This window comes from Labrus bergylta, chromosome 4 (genome assembly GCF_963930695.1).
Source record: "Labrus bergylta chromosome 4, fLabBer1.1, whole genome shotgun sequence".
Classification (NCBI taxonomy): domain Eukaryota; kingdom Metazoa; phylum Chordata; class Actinopteri; order Labriformes; family Labridae; genus Labrus; species Labrus bergylta.
In genome coordinates this window covers 1,364,363-1,380,205 of record NC_089198.1, presented here as the reverse complement: position 1 = coordinate 1,380,205, position 15,843 = coordinate 1,364,363, and the positions used below count along the sequence as shown (strand labels likewise).

The 15,843-nt window shown below is 38.2% G+C and overlaps 1 protein-coding gene across 1 annotated transcript; it reads right to left on the bottom strand.

The window, feature by feature from the left end:
- Nucleotides 1-6,332: 6,332 nt before the first annotated feature.
- On the bottom strand, nucleotides 6,333-15,517 carry LOC136178913 (uncharacterized). The gene is made up of 5 exons (XM_065953345.1): nucleotides 15,280-15,517; nucleotides 8,894-9,201; nucleotides 8,465-8,468; nucleotides 8,108-8,397; nucleotides 6,333-6,356 (listed from the first exon to the last, which is right to left on the bottom strand). The coding sequence occupies exons 1-5, from the start codon at nucleotides 15,515-15,517 to the stop codon at nucleotides 6,333-6,335; spliced, it is 864 nt and encodes a 287-aa protein (XP_065809417.1).
- Nucleotides 15,518-15,843: the final 326 nt, after the last annotated feature.

Genomic DNA, 15,843 nt, shown 5'->3' with positions numbered 1-15,843 from the left:
TTGGCCAATAGGATGCTTTGAAGCAAATCAGCTGATGAAGTTTGCATGAGATCAGCTGTTACCAAAATCTCTGGCATAATAGAAGAGCGTGACTCTGTGGCCTGCCTGAACTAATGCTACGCTACATTTTTGTGATATCTCCAATACAGAAAACCACAACAATTAGCTAGGTGGCTTTAGCATTATTTCATATTTCTTTGTACTTTGATACACATAACCACACCCAAATACATATTTAACTCTGAGAAACATGTATTAGCTAGTTCTAATTGACTTCACAGAGGGATTAGCTTGCTACCGGGCTAGTTACATTAGCTACCTAACTTTCAAGCATTATCTACTTTGTGATCCATTTTAAGTAGTTATTTGATGGAACTTTGATAATATGCAGATTATCTTAATATAACATTGAGTAAGGTCTCGACCTGCTCTTTTGTAAAGTGTCTTGAGATGACACTTGTTATGATTTGGTGCTATACAAAATGTGTAGTTAGTAGCTGAGTATTTAATTCCCTCAGTGTCTCATCAGCAGCTGTAACCACAGAGACTCTGAGCAAACAGGAATCATCAGAATCCATCTGACATGAAGCTGTGGTTTGAATCCCACTTCCCTCCTCTTTGAAGAGTAGTCAGATATCTGTGTTCAGGTTTTTGTACAGCCTCTTCTACACTTTGTATCACTGTGTTTCTAAAGCACAGTAGTAGAGAGCTGTGTCTTCAGGGGTTAGCTTTCTAATGGTCAGTTCAGTTGAGCTGCTTGATGTTTGAGATTCATATCGTTCATCTGGAATATATTCATAACTGTTTGATCTGGCTCCTTTCAAGAGTATAAACTGAGGTGCCTGGAGGTCAGAATGATGTCTGTACCAGTAGAGGTAAACATTTTCTGTTGTTGTCTCATAGTTACATCTGAGTGTGACAGATTCTCCTTCTGTTCCACTGACTTCATCGACTGTAGGATAGATTTTGTCTCCAGCTGCTGATCCTGTAAAAAGTGTAGGAATGGACACCATGAGTCAAAACATTGTTAGTGAGGCTGAAGGGAAGACAGTGAATAGTGTCAACTCTACAGTTATAGTCAGAACAGACACATGTCAACAGTTCAGAGATTCCTGCTCTGAACTCCAGTTTACTTATTTAATAAATAGAATCATTAAAATATGTTGTTCTTTTTATCTCACCAAAGAAAAGAGCAGCCAGAATAATCCACAGCCAAAGTTCCATCTCTACAACAAGGTTTAAACCAACAGGAGGAACTCTCTGATGTTCAACATTCAGAGTGACGTTTGTTCTCTTCTCAGCAGAAGTTATTATTCAAAGACAGGTTGAGCTCAGTATCTGGGTTTTGTACCACCTACTAGATAATGTCGCCCTCTAGTGGAGGTTGATGCTGTCTAGTTGAGGTAAACATGTCAGGAGAGCAATGTGGGAGAAGTCTTCCATCTGTTTGTAAAGAGTGTGAATGTTTGGAACAGCAGAACTTCATGTTATAAAGTGGTTGAATCTATGACTGGATTTTAATAGAATCTAAAACTGGATCAAGTTATTTTAAGATGACCACATTTTCTACATCATGTCTTTAGTTTTAATCACTGTTAAGATGATGGTCTGTATCATTACTTACCATTGTAGTTTATCAGTGTGTGACTCCCTCTAGTGGATGTTGTGGAGTATTGTGTTGTCTTCTCTCCAGATGTTTTTGTACAGAGTTGTGGTGTTTCCTGTCACTGTGGGCCTCACAGCACAGTAGTACACAGCAGAGTCAGTCAGTGCAGCAGAGGAGATCTGTAGATCCAGATGGTTCTTTCCAGACACCTTAGTCGAGAACTCTGAGTCTGATTTGAGAGATTCTGCTGGTCTTGAAGAATTACGCCCAGAGATATACAGAATAAACTCTGGTGGTTTTCCTGGATGTTTTTGGTACCAGAAGAAATGATCCCCACTAGAAACAGTCTTGGAGTATCTGTAGGACAGAGTTATAGTGCTGTCTTCTGAACCGAACACTTCATTCTTGACTGGAGTGAGATCATCACAGATAACACCTGAAGGAACAATAACACGTACTGTCTTAATGTGATTTCCAGTAGGAACAAATAATTGCTTCTCATTCAAAATCATCTTTTTTAATGAGTAAAGCTCTGTTATTCTTAGTGACCTACCTGTTAATGTGAGCAGAAACAAAGTCACAAACTGACTCAAATATACTGAAAGCATCTTTAAACATAAAGAGTCTCCTCTTGTATAAAACACATTTGTGAAAGTTTGTCTTTTTGGTCGTTGAGTCACAGTTTGACTCCTCCCTTTAACCCCTCACTCCACTCAACTCTAAAATCATCTTTGTTTGTCTCTTATGTAGGACTGTGGCTGAGGAATGAAACCACGCTGCAACAGGTCAAGAGATTTCCATTTGAAGAGACAGGACTCAAATTCAGAATTGATTCTAAAGTCAAAAATGCATATTCCCAGAAAGAGAGAGAGAAAAGTGACTGAATATATGTACTAATTTAGTTGAGGTGCTGTAAATTTGCATGGTTCATGTATTTGCTGCACATTTGCTGTTTATGCATTTGTCATGTCTCTCTGTTGCACAGTTTTAGATACGTTTTTAACATGTATATGTTATAGGTCTCAAAATGAGATCCCATAAGCAGATGAGAATTTCTGTATGAACAGAAGAAAAGAATGAGACAGGCAACTGTGCTTCTATTCAGTTCAGCTTCACTCGGTAGAATCTTTATTAAACAGTATTCAAAATAAATGCTTCTTTTTCTGACACTTTGTGTTTTGTTTTCTGTATCTTAATAGTGCTTCATTAATACAGAATTCACAACATCACAAATAATCACAATACCAACTGTCGACCAATTCCATATCTGGTTTTCAAGATAAAACTTATATTTACGGTTTCTACAAAATGATCCAATATGCTACGGGTGTTAAACGACATAAACACACATTTAATCAGCTCTATAACTGAACTAGAGTTTACTTTTACTCTAAAACTACTTGAGGACAATATTAACCTCAGCTGTATAATTTCCCGGGCTATTAAAAGGTAATTGAATGTAACCTCACTCACAGATGTAAATAAAGGGAGACTAGCCTGTTGCTCCTAGTACAATAGCTGAAGACTGACAACTGTAACTCCTTATAGCATTGAAACCGTACACATATGACAATAACAACAATATCCATAACCTTCAGAACACTTAATCACACTGTTAATATAATATCTGTTTCGAAATGAGATGTGCAGGAGCTAATTTAAATCAACACAAAAGACACGACGATCGCCGGCGCCATCTTGGCACGCACGTGGTAACCTTAGCATAGTATCCACTAGTTCACAAACACATAAAGTTCAACTACCTTTACAAATGCGATGTAGAATGTTTCCTTTGTGTTTATCAATATTTATATGCACTTACACATGTGTTTTAACCATACAAACCTGTATAAACAGAAGAAAAGAATGAGACAGGCTACTGTGCTTCTATTCAGTTCAGCTTCACTTGGTAGAATGAGGAGGAAACGAGAGTCCCGTAACGAAGAGAGTCCATGCATGGGAGAAGCCCAGCGCCACACTGCCTCTTGCTGGCGACACTGAAGTGTACTGTTATCTGGCTATTATAGCACATATTAGTGATGATCTTTCCTGGCAATATTATTCCAAAATAAAACCACAGACACATTACATAAAATGTGACGACACATTTTGTGAGCGTCACATATACTTTCTGATAGGTGTGACAGCGTCTGGCGTCGGCTTCTTTTTCAGATCTGCACAATGAAAGCGATACTACCTACAGATTCATCAAACTCATTCTTCATTACACAGACTAATGAAGGCAACATTCAACAAATAATTAATCTAATACCTCTCAGGCTAAAGATATGTTTGGATTAGATACTGAATTCATAAATAAGCATTCTTCACTTGTAAAGCCCCTAACACACATCATAGGTGACGGTAAAGTTTTGGGAGCAGTATTTCTAGACCTGAAAGAGGCCTTTGATACTGTAAACCATGACTTGATTTATAATACTCAAAAAAATCTACATTTCTGTAATCAAGCTCTCAGGTGATTTATGTCATATCTGGAATTTTGAAAGCAATGAGTTAAAGGATCCTAAAAGAGAAAGACATATATTTCACTGTGACTGTAGTTGTCTATCTGGACACACATGTTTCATGTCTTAGATCTTATTATGTCTTCTTAGTACTTACCAGTATGAAAGAATACTATCATCATCCAAACCAAAGGAAGCTGCATTGTTGTTCCTGTGATAAATGAACAGTAGAGAGAACACAGCAGCTCTTCTGTTCCAAAGTGACACTGTTCATATTCATTTGTGTAGCTCCTCCTCTTCACACTTACATCTCAGATGTAGTAACATAGAGGCATTTATGACTGGATTAAGATAAGATCTGTTCATCAACACCAACGATTAAGAAACTAGACTAATTTATTTTAAATCAAATTCAACTTGCAAATAAAAAGGCCGGGCCTTGAACTCAACCCTGTGGTACACCACGAGAAATCACAGCGAAAGAAGAACTTCCTCATCAAAGACAGAAATTGACTTCGAATTTTGGCGTGCCAACTGTTTATGGTGGTGCTTTATTCTAATGATTTGATCCAGATTAAATATGATGACAAACCATCACATCATATTAACTTTTTGTATATTAAGAGCTTCATTTATATCTATAGTTTGCAAACCAAATTCATGTTACATTCAAACAGTTCTGGATATGTGGAGAGCGCCTATCAGAGAGGCTCTTTATCATCACTACAAAACAGTCAAGCCTACATCTCCATACCTACAGTTGATGTTTCACAGTCCGTGACTCCCTCTAGTGGATGTTGTGGAGTATTGTGTTATCTTCTTTCCAGAGGTTTTTGTACAGAGTTGTGGTGTTTCCTGTCACTGTGGGCTTCACAGCACAGTAGTACACAGCAGAGTCAGTCAGTGCAGCAGAGGAGATCTGTAGATCCAGATGTTTTTCATCTGCTCTCATAGTAACAGACAGTCCAGAGACTGGATCTGATATAAGTCGTCCTGTTCCTGAGTGAGAGATGATGAACTGCGGTGGTGTTCCAGGATATTGTCGAAACCAGAAGAAAGAATCACTGCCAACAGCTTGTTTGGAGTAACTGTATGACAGAGTGACGGTGCTGTCTTCTAAACTGTGCTCTTCAGTCTTAACTGGAGTGAGTTCTTCACAGCTGACACCTAAAAAAGAATAAGTAAAATAAATTATTCAAAGTCACATGTCATTGAATATTTTAATAAACAAACATAAATCTACATCTAACATATTTAAGGTTATAATGACAGCTTTCCGGACTGAAATACTCTTTATTTTCAAAATCACAACACACTGTCCATTTATTACATACATACCTATGAGAGCTGAGAAGAACAAAATAACAGTAAGTTGTTCCATGTTTGTAGAGGTGAGATGCTGTAACTGAATATTCAATATGATTCAGTTTTGTGAGTAGAGTTTGGTCTGATGTTCACAGCTGGAATCAAACAGTTCTCTGTCATCAAACACCTCTGCAGTCATTGGGAGGAGACTCATCTGTTGAACTAGTTTCATTTCTGAATTGAGAAACATCAAGCCTTCATCATGACATACCATAGAAGTTTATCAGTGTGTGACTCCCTCTAGTGGATGTTATAGTTTTCACACACATCTTCAACCTGTCATTACAGCAAGCCACTGTCCCCATCTGTCTGAAAACCGCAACCATAATCCCCGTACCCAAAACCTCAGCCATCACCAGCAAGAACAATTACCGTCTGGTTGCTCTCACCCCGGTGATTATGAAATGCTTTGAGAGACTGGTACAGCCCCACATTAAAGACTGCATCCCTCCTACATCATGTCTTCAATTTTAAAAAGTGTTCAGATGATCTGGTCTGTATCATTACATACCATCATAGTTTAACAGCATGTGACTTCCTCTAGTGGATGTTGTGGAGTATTGTGTTGTCTTCTCTCCAGAGGTTTTTGTACAGAGTTGTGGTGTTTCCTGTCACTGTGGGCTGCAGAGCACAGTAGTACACAGCAGAGTCAGTCAGCTGAAGCTTCTGGATCTTCAGAGGAACTGATGTCCCGTTAATTGCAGGTTTAAATCTGTCTGTCTGGAACTCAGGAGCTTTATATACATGTTTTAAATAGCATCTGAACATGTACTTTGGAAAGTCAACTGTTTCCTGTCTGTACCAGAACATTGAGGGATTTTGAGTAATGGTCTCAAATGTACAATCAAGTGTGACTGTGTCTCCTTCATAAGCAATGACATCTTCTGTTGGCTGGATCACTCTGTCTTCTCCTTTACACTCTGAGAAGAGAACAGAAAGAAGAAGAGATTAATTGTTGATTGATTAAAAAAAGGCTTCAGGTTAAATACGTTACGTAGAGTTTAGAACAGACACACAAACAAGTGAGGAGTAAAGGAAATATGTTATGCTATAGTTTCTCACCAAATAGAAGAGCAGCCAGAATAATCCACAGCCAAAGTTCCATCTCTACAACAAGGTTTAAACCAACAGGAGACCTGATCTGATGTTCAACCGGAAGTGTGAGAATAGTTCACTTTACAGCAGCTGTTACATATGAATGCTTGAACTGAGTGCTGTGGTGCTCTTCCCCCTTGATTATGTTGCCTCTAGTGGAGATAAAAAATATTACAATTGTGTTTAAAATTTACATCCACAAAGGTTTTTTCCAGACTCTATGGCCCTTCTTCAAACCAAACCCTCCTTCTCCTTCATCAAGGTGTAGGGTAGAAATACAGCGGCAGGCTTTAGGAAAAACTTCCCTCTCTCAGGTGGAAACAGGAACTGTATGTTACCATGGTTACTCAGCGGTATCTTGCGGAAACGGCTTTTTTTGTAGCTAATGCATTCTGTAAAAATATTTATGTAGCCTAGATTATTCCTCTTTTTCAGTTATATTAGTGTAGACTGATAACAAAACTATTAGATTGAGCCTACAATGTTTCTTGTAATTCATAATTTCAGTTAATTTATTGTAATTTCATAGAACAGGGTGTCCTAAATTAATGCAAAGACAAGGATAATATTGTTGAACATCAGAGCATTAAAAAGTGTATTTTTTATTGTAGAATTGAGATTTCACAAAGACATCAAAAGTAGAAAATTAAGAAATAAATGTTCACAACAAAGTTGTCTGCAACGTGATTTAATATTCTTTTGTTTTTGCAACAGTCCCTGTAAATATGAAACACAATAAATAAACATATATTTGATCCTCAATACAATCCACATCTGAAGTTGTTAACGCCTGTATGGGGATATTAAATGTCTATCTTAGTTGGAGCAGTGTTTATAGGCACTTGCACAGAACTCACAGGTTGCTTCATCCATAACGACTGGACACAATAGGCATTGCACGTGATCCGAAAGTCGGCATCGGTGCACACTTGCTGGTGGAGGGTTTTATAACCCACTACCACTCCCCGCTAATTGGTTTGGGATGGACTTAATATGGCAGACCCTCTGCGGGGACGCGCATACGGAGGGGTAGTGCGTAGGGGTAGGGTGTAGTGGCCGGTTTGAAAAAGGGCCAATGAATGTCTTGAACAATTTTACAAGATCCATTAATCTAAACCAAAAAAAAGGAAACCTGATCAAATAATATTAACAATATCGCTGCCAGCATATAATTAAAAACTGAGAGGACCCAGGAATGAACCCTGTGGAACACCTCGAGAAATCGCAGCTTCCAAAGAACAAAAGACAAACTTCTTTAATAAAGCGCAAGACAAAAGAATGCAGGAAGTTTACTGAGTTACTTTATTTAAATTATACAATTCAACAGTGGTGAAATTAAACACATTAGTAAATATGATGACAAACAAGATGTACTTTGTAGATAATTAATATTATATTCAGACCTTCACTTTATCTTTAGAGCACAGAGAACAGTCCAGCCTACATCTCCATACTATGGTTGAAGTTTATCAGTGTGTGACTGCCTCTAGTGGATGTTGTGGAGTATTGTGTTGTCTTCTCTCCAGAGGTTTTTGTACAGAGTTGTGGTGTTTCCTGTCACTGTGGGCCTCAGAGCACAGTAGTACACAGCAGAGTCAGTCAGTGCAGCAGAGGAGATCTGTAGATCCAGATGTTTTTTATCCTCCCTCACTCTAACAGACAGTCCAGAGACTGGATCTGATATAAGTCGTCCTGTTGATGAGTGAGAGATGATGAACTGTGGTTGTTTTCCTGGATATTGTCGATACCAGAAGAAATAATCATTGCCAACAGCTTGTTTGGAGTAACTGTAGGACAGAGTGACGGTGCTGTCTTCTAAACTGTGCTCTTCATTCTTGACTGGAGTGAGATCTTCACAGCTGACACCTAAAAAAGATGAAGCAAAAGAAATTATTCAAAGTCACATGTCATTCAATTTATACATTGAACCAACATAACTATACATCTAACATATTTAATGTTATAATGACAGCTGCTGTCCAAACTGAATTACTCTTTATTTTCAAAATCACAACACACTGTCCATTTATTACATACATACCTATGAGAACTGAGAAGAACAAAATAACAGTAAGTTGTTCCATGTTTGTAGAGGTGAGATGCTGTAACTGAATGTTCAGTATGATTCAGTTTTGTGAGTAGAGTTTGGTCTGATGTTCACAGCTGGAATCAAACAGTTCTCTGTCATCAAACACCTCTGCAGTCATTGGGAGGAGACTCATCTGTTGAACTAGTTTCATTTCTGAATTGAGAAACATCAAGAATTCATCATGACATACCATATAAGTTTATCAGTGTGTGACTCCCTCTAGTGGATGTTGTGGAGTATTGTGTTGTCTTCTCTCCAGAGGTTTTTGTACAGAGTTGTGGTGTTTCCTGTCACTGTGGGCCTCAGAGCACAGTAGTACACAGCAGAGTCAGTCAGCTGAAGCTTCTGGATCTTCAGGGGAACAGATTTCCCGTTGATTGCAGCTTTAAATCTGTCTTCCGAGATCCCAGGAGCATTTTCTGCTTTGTTTGAGTAGCATCTCAACATGTATTTTGGAAAGTCCCCTGCTTCTTGTCTGTACCAGAACAAAAAGGGATTTGTGTCATTGGTCTCAAATGTACAATCAAGTGTGACTGTGTCTCGTTCGGAAGCAAAGACATCTTCTGTTGGCTGGATCACTCTGTCTTCTCCTTTACACTCTGAGAAGAGAACAGAAAGAAGAAGAGATTAATTTTTGATTGATTAAAAAAAGGCTTGAGGTTAAATACGTTAAGTAGCGTTTAAAACAGACACACAAACAAGTGAGGAGTAAAGGAAATATGTTATGCTATAGTTTCTCACCAAATAGAAGAGCAGCCAGAATAATCCACAGCCAAAGTTCCATCTCTACAACAAGTTTTAAACCAACAGGAGACCTGATCTGATGTTCAGCCAGAAGTGTGAGAATAGTTCACTTTACAGCAGCTGTTACATATGAATGCTTGAACAGAGTGCTGTGGTGATCTTCCCCCTTGATTATGTTTCCTCTAGTGGAGATAAAAAATATTACAATTGTGTTGAAAAGTTACATCCAGCAAGTTTTTTCCAGCCTCTATGGCCCTTCTTCAAAGCAAACCCTCCTTCTCCTTCATCAAGGTGTAGGGTAGAAATACAGCGGCAGGCTTTAGGAAAAACTTCCCTCTCTCAGGTGGAAAGAGGAACTGTATGTTACCATGGTTACTCAGCGGTATCTTGCGGGAACGACTTTTTTTTGTAGCTAATGCATTCTGTAAAAATATTTATGTAGCCTAGATTATTATTCTTTTTCAGTTATATTAGTGTAGACTGATAACAAAACTATTAGATTGAGCCTACATTGTTTATTGTAATTCATAATTTCAGTTAATTTATTGTAATTTCATAGAACAGGGTGTCCTAAATTAATGCAAAGACAAGGATAATATTGTTGAACATCAGAGCAGCAAAAAGTGTATTTTTTATTGTTGAATTGAGATTTCACAAAGACATCAAAAGTAGAAAAATAAGAAATAAATGTTCACAACAAAGTTGTCTGCAACGTGATTTGATATTCTTTTGTTTTTGCAACAGTCCCTGTAAATATGAAACACAATAAATAAACATATATTTGATCCTCAGAACACATTTGAAGTTGTTAACGCCTGTATGAGGATATTAAATGTCTATCTTAGTTAGAGCAGTGTTTATAGGCACTTGCACAAAACTCACAGGTTGCTTCATCCATAACGACCGGACACAATAGGCATTGCACATGATCCGAAAGTCGGCATCGGTGCACACTCGCTGGTGGAGGGTTTTATAACCCACTACCACTCCCCACTAATTGGTTTGGGACGGACTTAACATGGCGGACCCTCCGCAGGGATGCGCAAACGGAGGGGTAGTGCGTAGGGGTAGGGTGTAGTGGCCGGTTTGAAAAAGGGCCAATGAATGTCTTGAACAATTTTACAAGATCCATTAATCTAAACCTAAACAAAGGAAACCTGATCAAATAATATTAACAATATCGCTGCCAGCATATAATTAAAAACTGAGAGGACCCAGGAATGAACCCTGTGGAACACCTCGAGAAATCGCAGCTTCCAATGAACAAAAGACAAACTTCTTTAATAAAGCGCAAGACAAAAGAATGCAGGAAGTTTACTGAGTTACTTTATTTAAATTATACAATTCAACAGTGGTGAAATTGAACACATGAGTAAATATGATGACAAACAAGATGTACTTTGTAGATAATTAATATTATATTCAGACCTTCAGTTTATCTTTAGAGCACAGAGAACAGCCGGGCCTACATCTCCATACCTACAGTTGATGTTTCACAGTCTGTGACTCCCTCTAGTGGATGTTGTGGAGTTTTGTGTTGTCTTCTCTCCAGAGGTTTTTGTACAGAGTTGTGGTGTTTCCTGTCACTGTGGGCTTCACAGCACAGTAGTACACAGCAGAGTCAGTCAGTGCAGCAGAGGAGATCTGTAGATCCAGATGTTTTTTATCCTCCCTCACTGTAACAGACAGTCCAGAGACTGGATCTAACATAAGTTGTCCTGTTCCTGTGTGAGAGATGATGAACTCTGGTTGTTTTCCTGGATATTGTCGATACCAGAAGAAAGAATCACTGCCTACAGCTTGTTTGGAGTAACTGTAGGACAGAGTGACGGTGCTGTCTTCTAAACTGTGCTCTTCATTCTTGACTGGAGTGAGTTCTTCACAGCTGATACCTAAAAAATATTCAAAGTCAAATGTCATTGAATCTATACATTGAACAAACATAAATCTATATCTAACATATTTGATGTCATAATGACAGCTGCTGTCCAAACTGAATTACTCTTTATTTTCAAAATCACAACACACTGTCCATTTATTACATACATACCCTTGAGAACTGAGAAGAACAAAATAACAATGAGTTGTTCCATGTTTGTAGAGGTGAGATGAAGTGAAGTGAAGAACAAGTATGAGTAAGTTTGGTGAGCTGTTTGGTCTGATGTTCACAGCTTGATTTAAAGAGTTCTCTGTCATCAGGCTCCTCTGCAGTCAGGAGGAGGAGACTCTTTAAACTACTCTAATTCCTTACAGGTTTTATCACAACTGTATCATGAATGAAATAATCATAGGTTTATCAGTGTGTGACTCCCTCTAGTGGATGTTGTGGAGTATTGTGTTGTCTTCTCTCCAGAGGTTTTTGTACAGAGTTGTGGTGTTTCCTGTCACTGTGGGCTTCAGAGCACAGTAGTACACAGCAGAGTCAGTCAGCTGAAGCTTCTGGATCTTCAGAGGAACTGATGTCCCGTTGATTGTTACATTAAATCTGTCTTCTGAGATCCCAGGAGCATTTTCTGACGATCCTGCATAGCTTTTCCACATGTACTTTGGGAAATCTCCAAATTCTTGTTTGTACCAGAACAAAGAGGGGGTCGTTGAAGTCTCAAACTGACAATCAATTGTGACTGTGTCTCCTTCAGAAGCAAAGACATCTTGTGTTGGCTGGATCACTCTGTCTTCTGCTTTACACTCTGAGAAGAGAACAGAAAGAGGAAGAGATTAATTTTTGACAAAAATACTCACTAGGTTAAAAAAGTTACGTAGCTAGAGAATCAGACACACAAACATGTACAGAGTAATCAGAATATGTTCTTTGACTCTCACCAAAGAAAAGAGCAGCCAGAATAATCCACAGCCAAAGTCCCATCTCTACAACAAGGAGGAACTCTCTGATGTTCAACATTCAGTCTGTGATTTGTTTTCTTCTCAACAACAGTTTTTATTTCAAGAAGGGTTGAACTCATTGCTGCAGTAGTAATGCCGCCCTCTGGTGGAGATTGAAATTGCAGTTTTAACATTTAGGAAATGCTCCCAGCAGCAGGTTGTCATCATGTCAGCTTGTGTTTCTGTACAGAGTTGTAGTGTTTTCTGTTTTCTGGCATCCTGGTCGAAAGAGACGTTGTTGTCGGGAACATCCTGATGCAACCGCATTTTAGTGATGCACATCAAGCTGCACTCCCGATACTCCATCTGACTCTGACAGTAAAGTACTAGAAAGTAAAAAAAACAAACAGGAGCAACTGCAACAGGCAGCCTGTGCACTGTCATCAGCAGCTGTAACCACAGAGACTCTGAGCAAACAGGAATCATCAGAATCCATCTGACATGAAGCTGTGGTTTGAATCCCACTTCCCTCCTCTTTGAAGAGTAGTCAGATATCTGTGTTCAGGTTTTTGTACAGCCTCTTCTACACTTTGTATCACTGTGTTTCTAAAGCACAGTAGTAGAGAGCTGTGTCTTCAGGGGTTAGCTTTCTAATGGTCAGTTCAGTTGAGCTGCGTGATGTTTGAGATTCATATCGTTTATCTGGAATATATTTATCATTGCTATGATATCTTGCTCCTTTCCAGAGTATAAACTGAGGTGCCTGGAGGTCAGAATGATGTCTGTACCAGTAGAGGATAACATACTGGTATGTTGTCTCATAGTTACATCTGAGTGTGACAGATTCTCCTTCTGTTCCTCTGACTTCATCCACTGCAGGATAGATTTTGTCTCCAGCTGTTAGTCCTGTAAAAAGTAGAGGAAATGAAGCCATTAGATTAAATATTGTTCAAGAGACTGAGAAGATGAGACAGTGGAAAATATCAGTTGTTCGGTCTTACTGCAAGAACAAAATAATTCAAATGTTCATAGATTCCTGCTCAGAACTTAAAAACACTGAAGACATGTTGTGCTTTATATCTTACCAAAGAAAAGAGCAGCCAGAATAATCCAAAGCCAAATTTCCATTTCTAAAACCAGGTTTAAATCAACAGGAGGAACTCTCTGATGTTCAATGTTCACTGTGTTGAAGTGTTCTCTTTACAGCAGCAGCTGGTATTAATATAATGTTTGAACACAGTAGTTCATTACCTGGTCAATAATGTCTCCCCCTGGAGGAATTGTAAAAATGTAGTGCAGAAATTCTAGAAGTGACATCCTAGAACGCGTCTCTGAACTGCATACTGGAACACATTTAAAATGTTCTGAACCTGATGCACATGTTAATGAATTTATATATAATCCATTCTTACTATTATTACACAAATGAAAATAGATCAAATCATTTTTAAAATATCAAAGTCAACACATAAAGAAGAAATGAGGACACAGGGTTGAACCATGTGGTACACAGTAATCAATCATGTGTTTCTAGATGTTTACAGGGATAATTTATTCAGAAATTTGATACCAAACTATCGATGAATTGCCCTAAAGAATTAATATGAAAAAGCAACATATCAGACGTACTGTTCAGATATTGTATATTTATGTCAAGTATTGTTTGGATATTCTGAAATACTTTAATCCTGGGGCCTGTTTCAGTAAGCAGGTTTTTAACAAACACTGAGTCAGTTAACCATGACATGAGGGAAACTGGGTTTTCCTCATTCTTTCATTCAGTCCGTATCACGTGAATATTAGTGAAGATTCACCGCTTTGTCTGAATAAAAATCCAGGTTGTTTTAATGTTATATGTTAGGAAGGCTAGCGTATAAAAAGAACATTTAATAATGCACTTTTAAATGAATTAGGCTAAGTTTACTTTGTCAAATATGAATAAAATAAGGTTGGCTCCCACCATGAGCCTAGTTTGTTCTTATAGCCTATTTCATTTAGAGCTGTTTTAAAGTTGCTTTTCTCCTGCTTAATTGCATCTTCATGTCAATAAATGTTAGTTTAAACACCATTACACTGGTTTTTATCTGCAAAACTATTATTCTGATTAAATATTAGATGAATAGACTTCATTACATGCTGACGCGAGCAGCAGTTTTCTCCTTCACCACTTCTTTCTCTCCTGTGCTGCTGCAGCAGTGTTACTTTTTCTTTCTTTCTTAAAACTGGTTTATATTTGTAGTGTGTCTGCATGAAGATGTAATAGGTTATATTTCCAGATGGTTAAAGTAAGAGGATCTCTTTTTTGTCACCTGTTGCCATGGCTCCATTAATGTTGTCTTTTTATAGATAGATAGATAGATAGATAGATAGATAGATAGATAGACAGATAGACAGATAGATAGATAGATAGATAGAGAGATAGATAGATAGATAGATAGATAGATAGATAGATAGATAGATAGATAGATACTTTATTGATCCTGAGGGAAATTCAAAGCATCCAGTAGCAGGTTACAAAGACATGACATGAAACATTTGTTACAAATTACACCTACATATATATTAACCTGAAGAAAAAGATTGAAAGAATCCCCCTAGATGAATCAAACTTAAACTGTGTAATTAAAAATAGACTTATACAAGAAATGTACATAACCCGTGCAGGGATAAAAATATATGTGAGATTTAAAGCAAGAACTTAAAAACAGTTGAGGAAAAAAATCTGTAATTAGACCTGAATATAAAAAAATAAAAAAAGTGTTGACCTTCTGAAGTTGTGTTGTTTATATATGTACAGCAATGTTTAAAAAAAAAACAGACAGTGCAGAGTTATCAAAAACAGACATTAAATAACAGGCAGTGCAAACATTAAATTAAAGGTGCTGTTTAAGTAATTGAGGCGATCATTAAAGTGTCCAACTAGAGGCTGACTCTTGGGACAGCTGTGCAGATGGGAAATGGAAAAAGGAAGATTGTAGTCCAAGTGTTCCATAACCGTGAGGTGTTGTACAGACATATGGCCAGGGGGACAAAAGAGTTCTTGAGTCTGTCTGTGGAGCAGGATTGTGACAGCAGCCTGCCACTGAACACACTCCTCTGCCTGGTGAAGGTGCTGTGCAGAGGGTGGTGGGTGTTGTCCATGATGGAGAGCGTTCTGTTCAGGGTCCTTCTCTCTGCCACCGTCACTAGAGAGTCCAGCTCTGCGTCCACCACAGAGCCAGCCTTCCTCACCAGTCTGTCCAGCTGTGCTGCGTCCCTCTTCTTGCTGCTTCCTCCCCAGCACACCACAGCATAGAAGAGGACGCTGGCCACCACGGACTGGTAAAACATCTGCAGCAGCTTCTTACAGATGTTGAAGGACCCCAGCCTTCTTAGGAAGTACAGACGGCTCTGTCCCTTCCTCCAGTTAACATCAGTTATTTCCACTGTACTTTTATTAGGTTAAGATTATTCATGTTAAGAAAATAATCAGTGTAAGTAATACACTTCTTCTTTTGTTCTTGTGTTGTTTGAGAAACAAAACCTATTTTTATATTTATTAACATCTTTGTGTACTTAGTTAGCTTTCACCCTAGTTGATTAAAATGTTTATTTTCCACCTCCTGTTGTCATTAATAGTTTTAAGGTCTTGCTTTTTGTCTGAGAGCATGAATGTA

Excerpts from the sequence above, each read along its gene's own strand:
- LOC136178913 (XM_065953345.1), bottom strand. The coding sequence starts at position 15,517 with ATGTTTTACCAGTCCGTGGTGGCCAGCGTCCTCTTCTATGCTGTGGTG. Across the intron at positions 9,202-15,279 it reads CACCTTCACCAGGCAGAGGA|GAGTGATCCAGCCAACAGAA; the intron begins GTGTGTTCAGTG and ends AAGGAGAAGACA. Across the intron at positions 6,357-8,107 it reads ACTCTGCTGTGTACTACTGT|AGTGTAAAGGAGAAGACAGA; the intron begins GCTCTGAGGCCC and ends TTCTCTTCTCAG.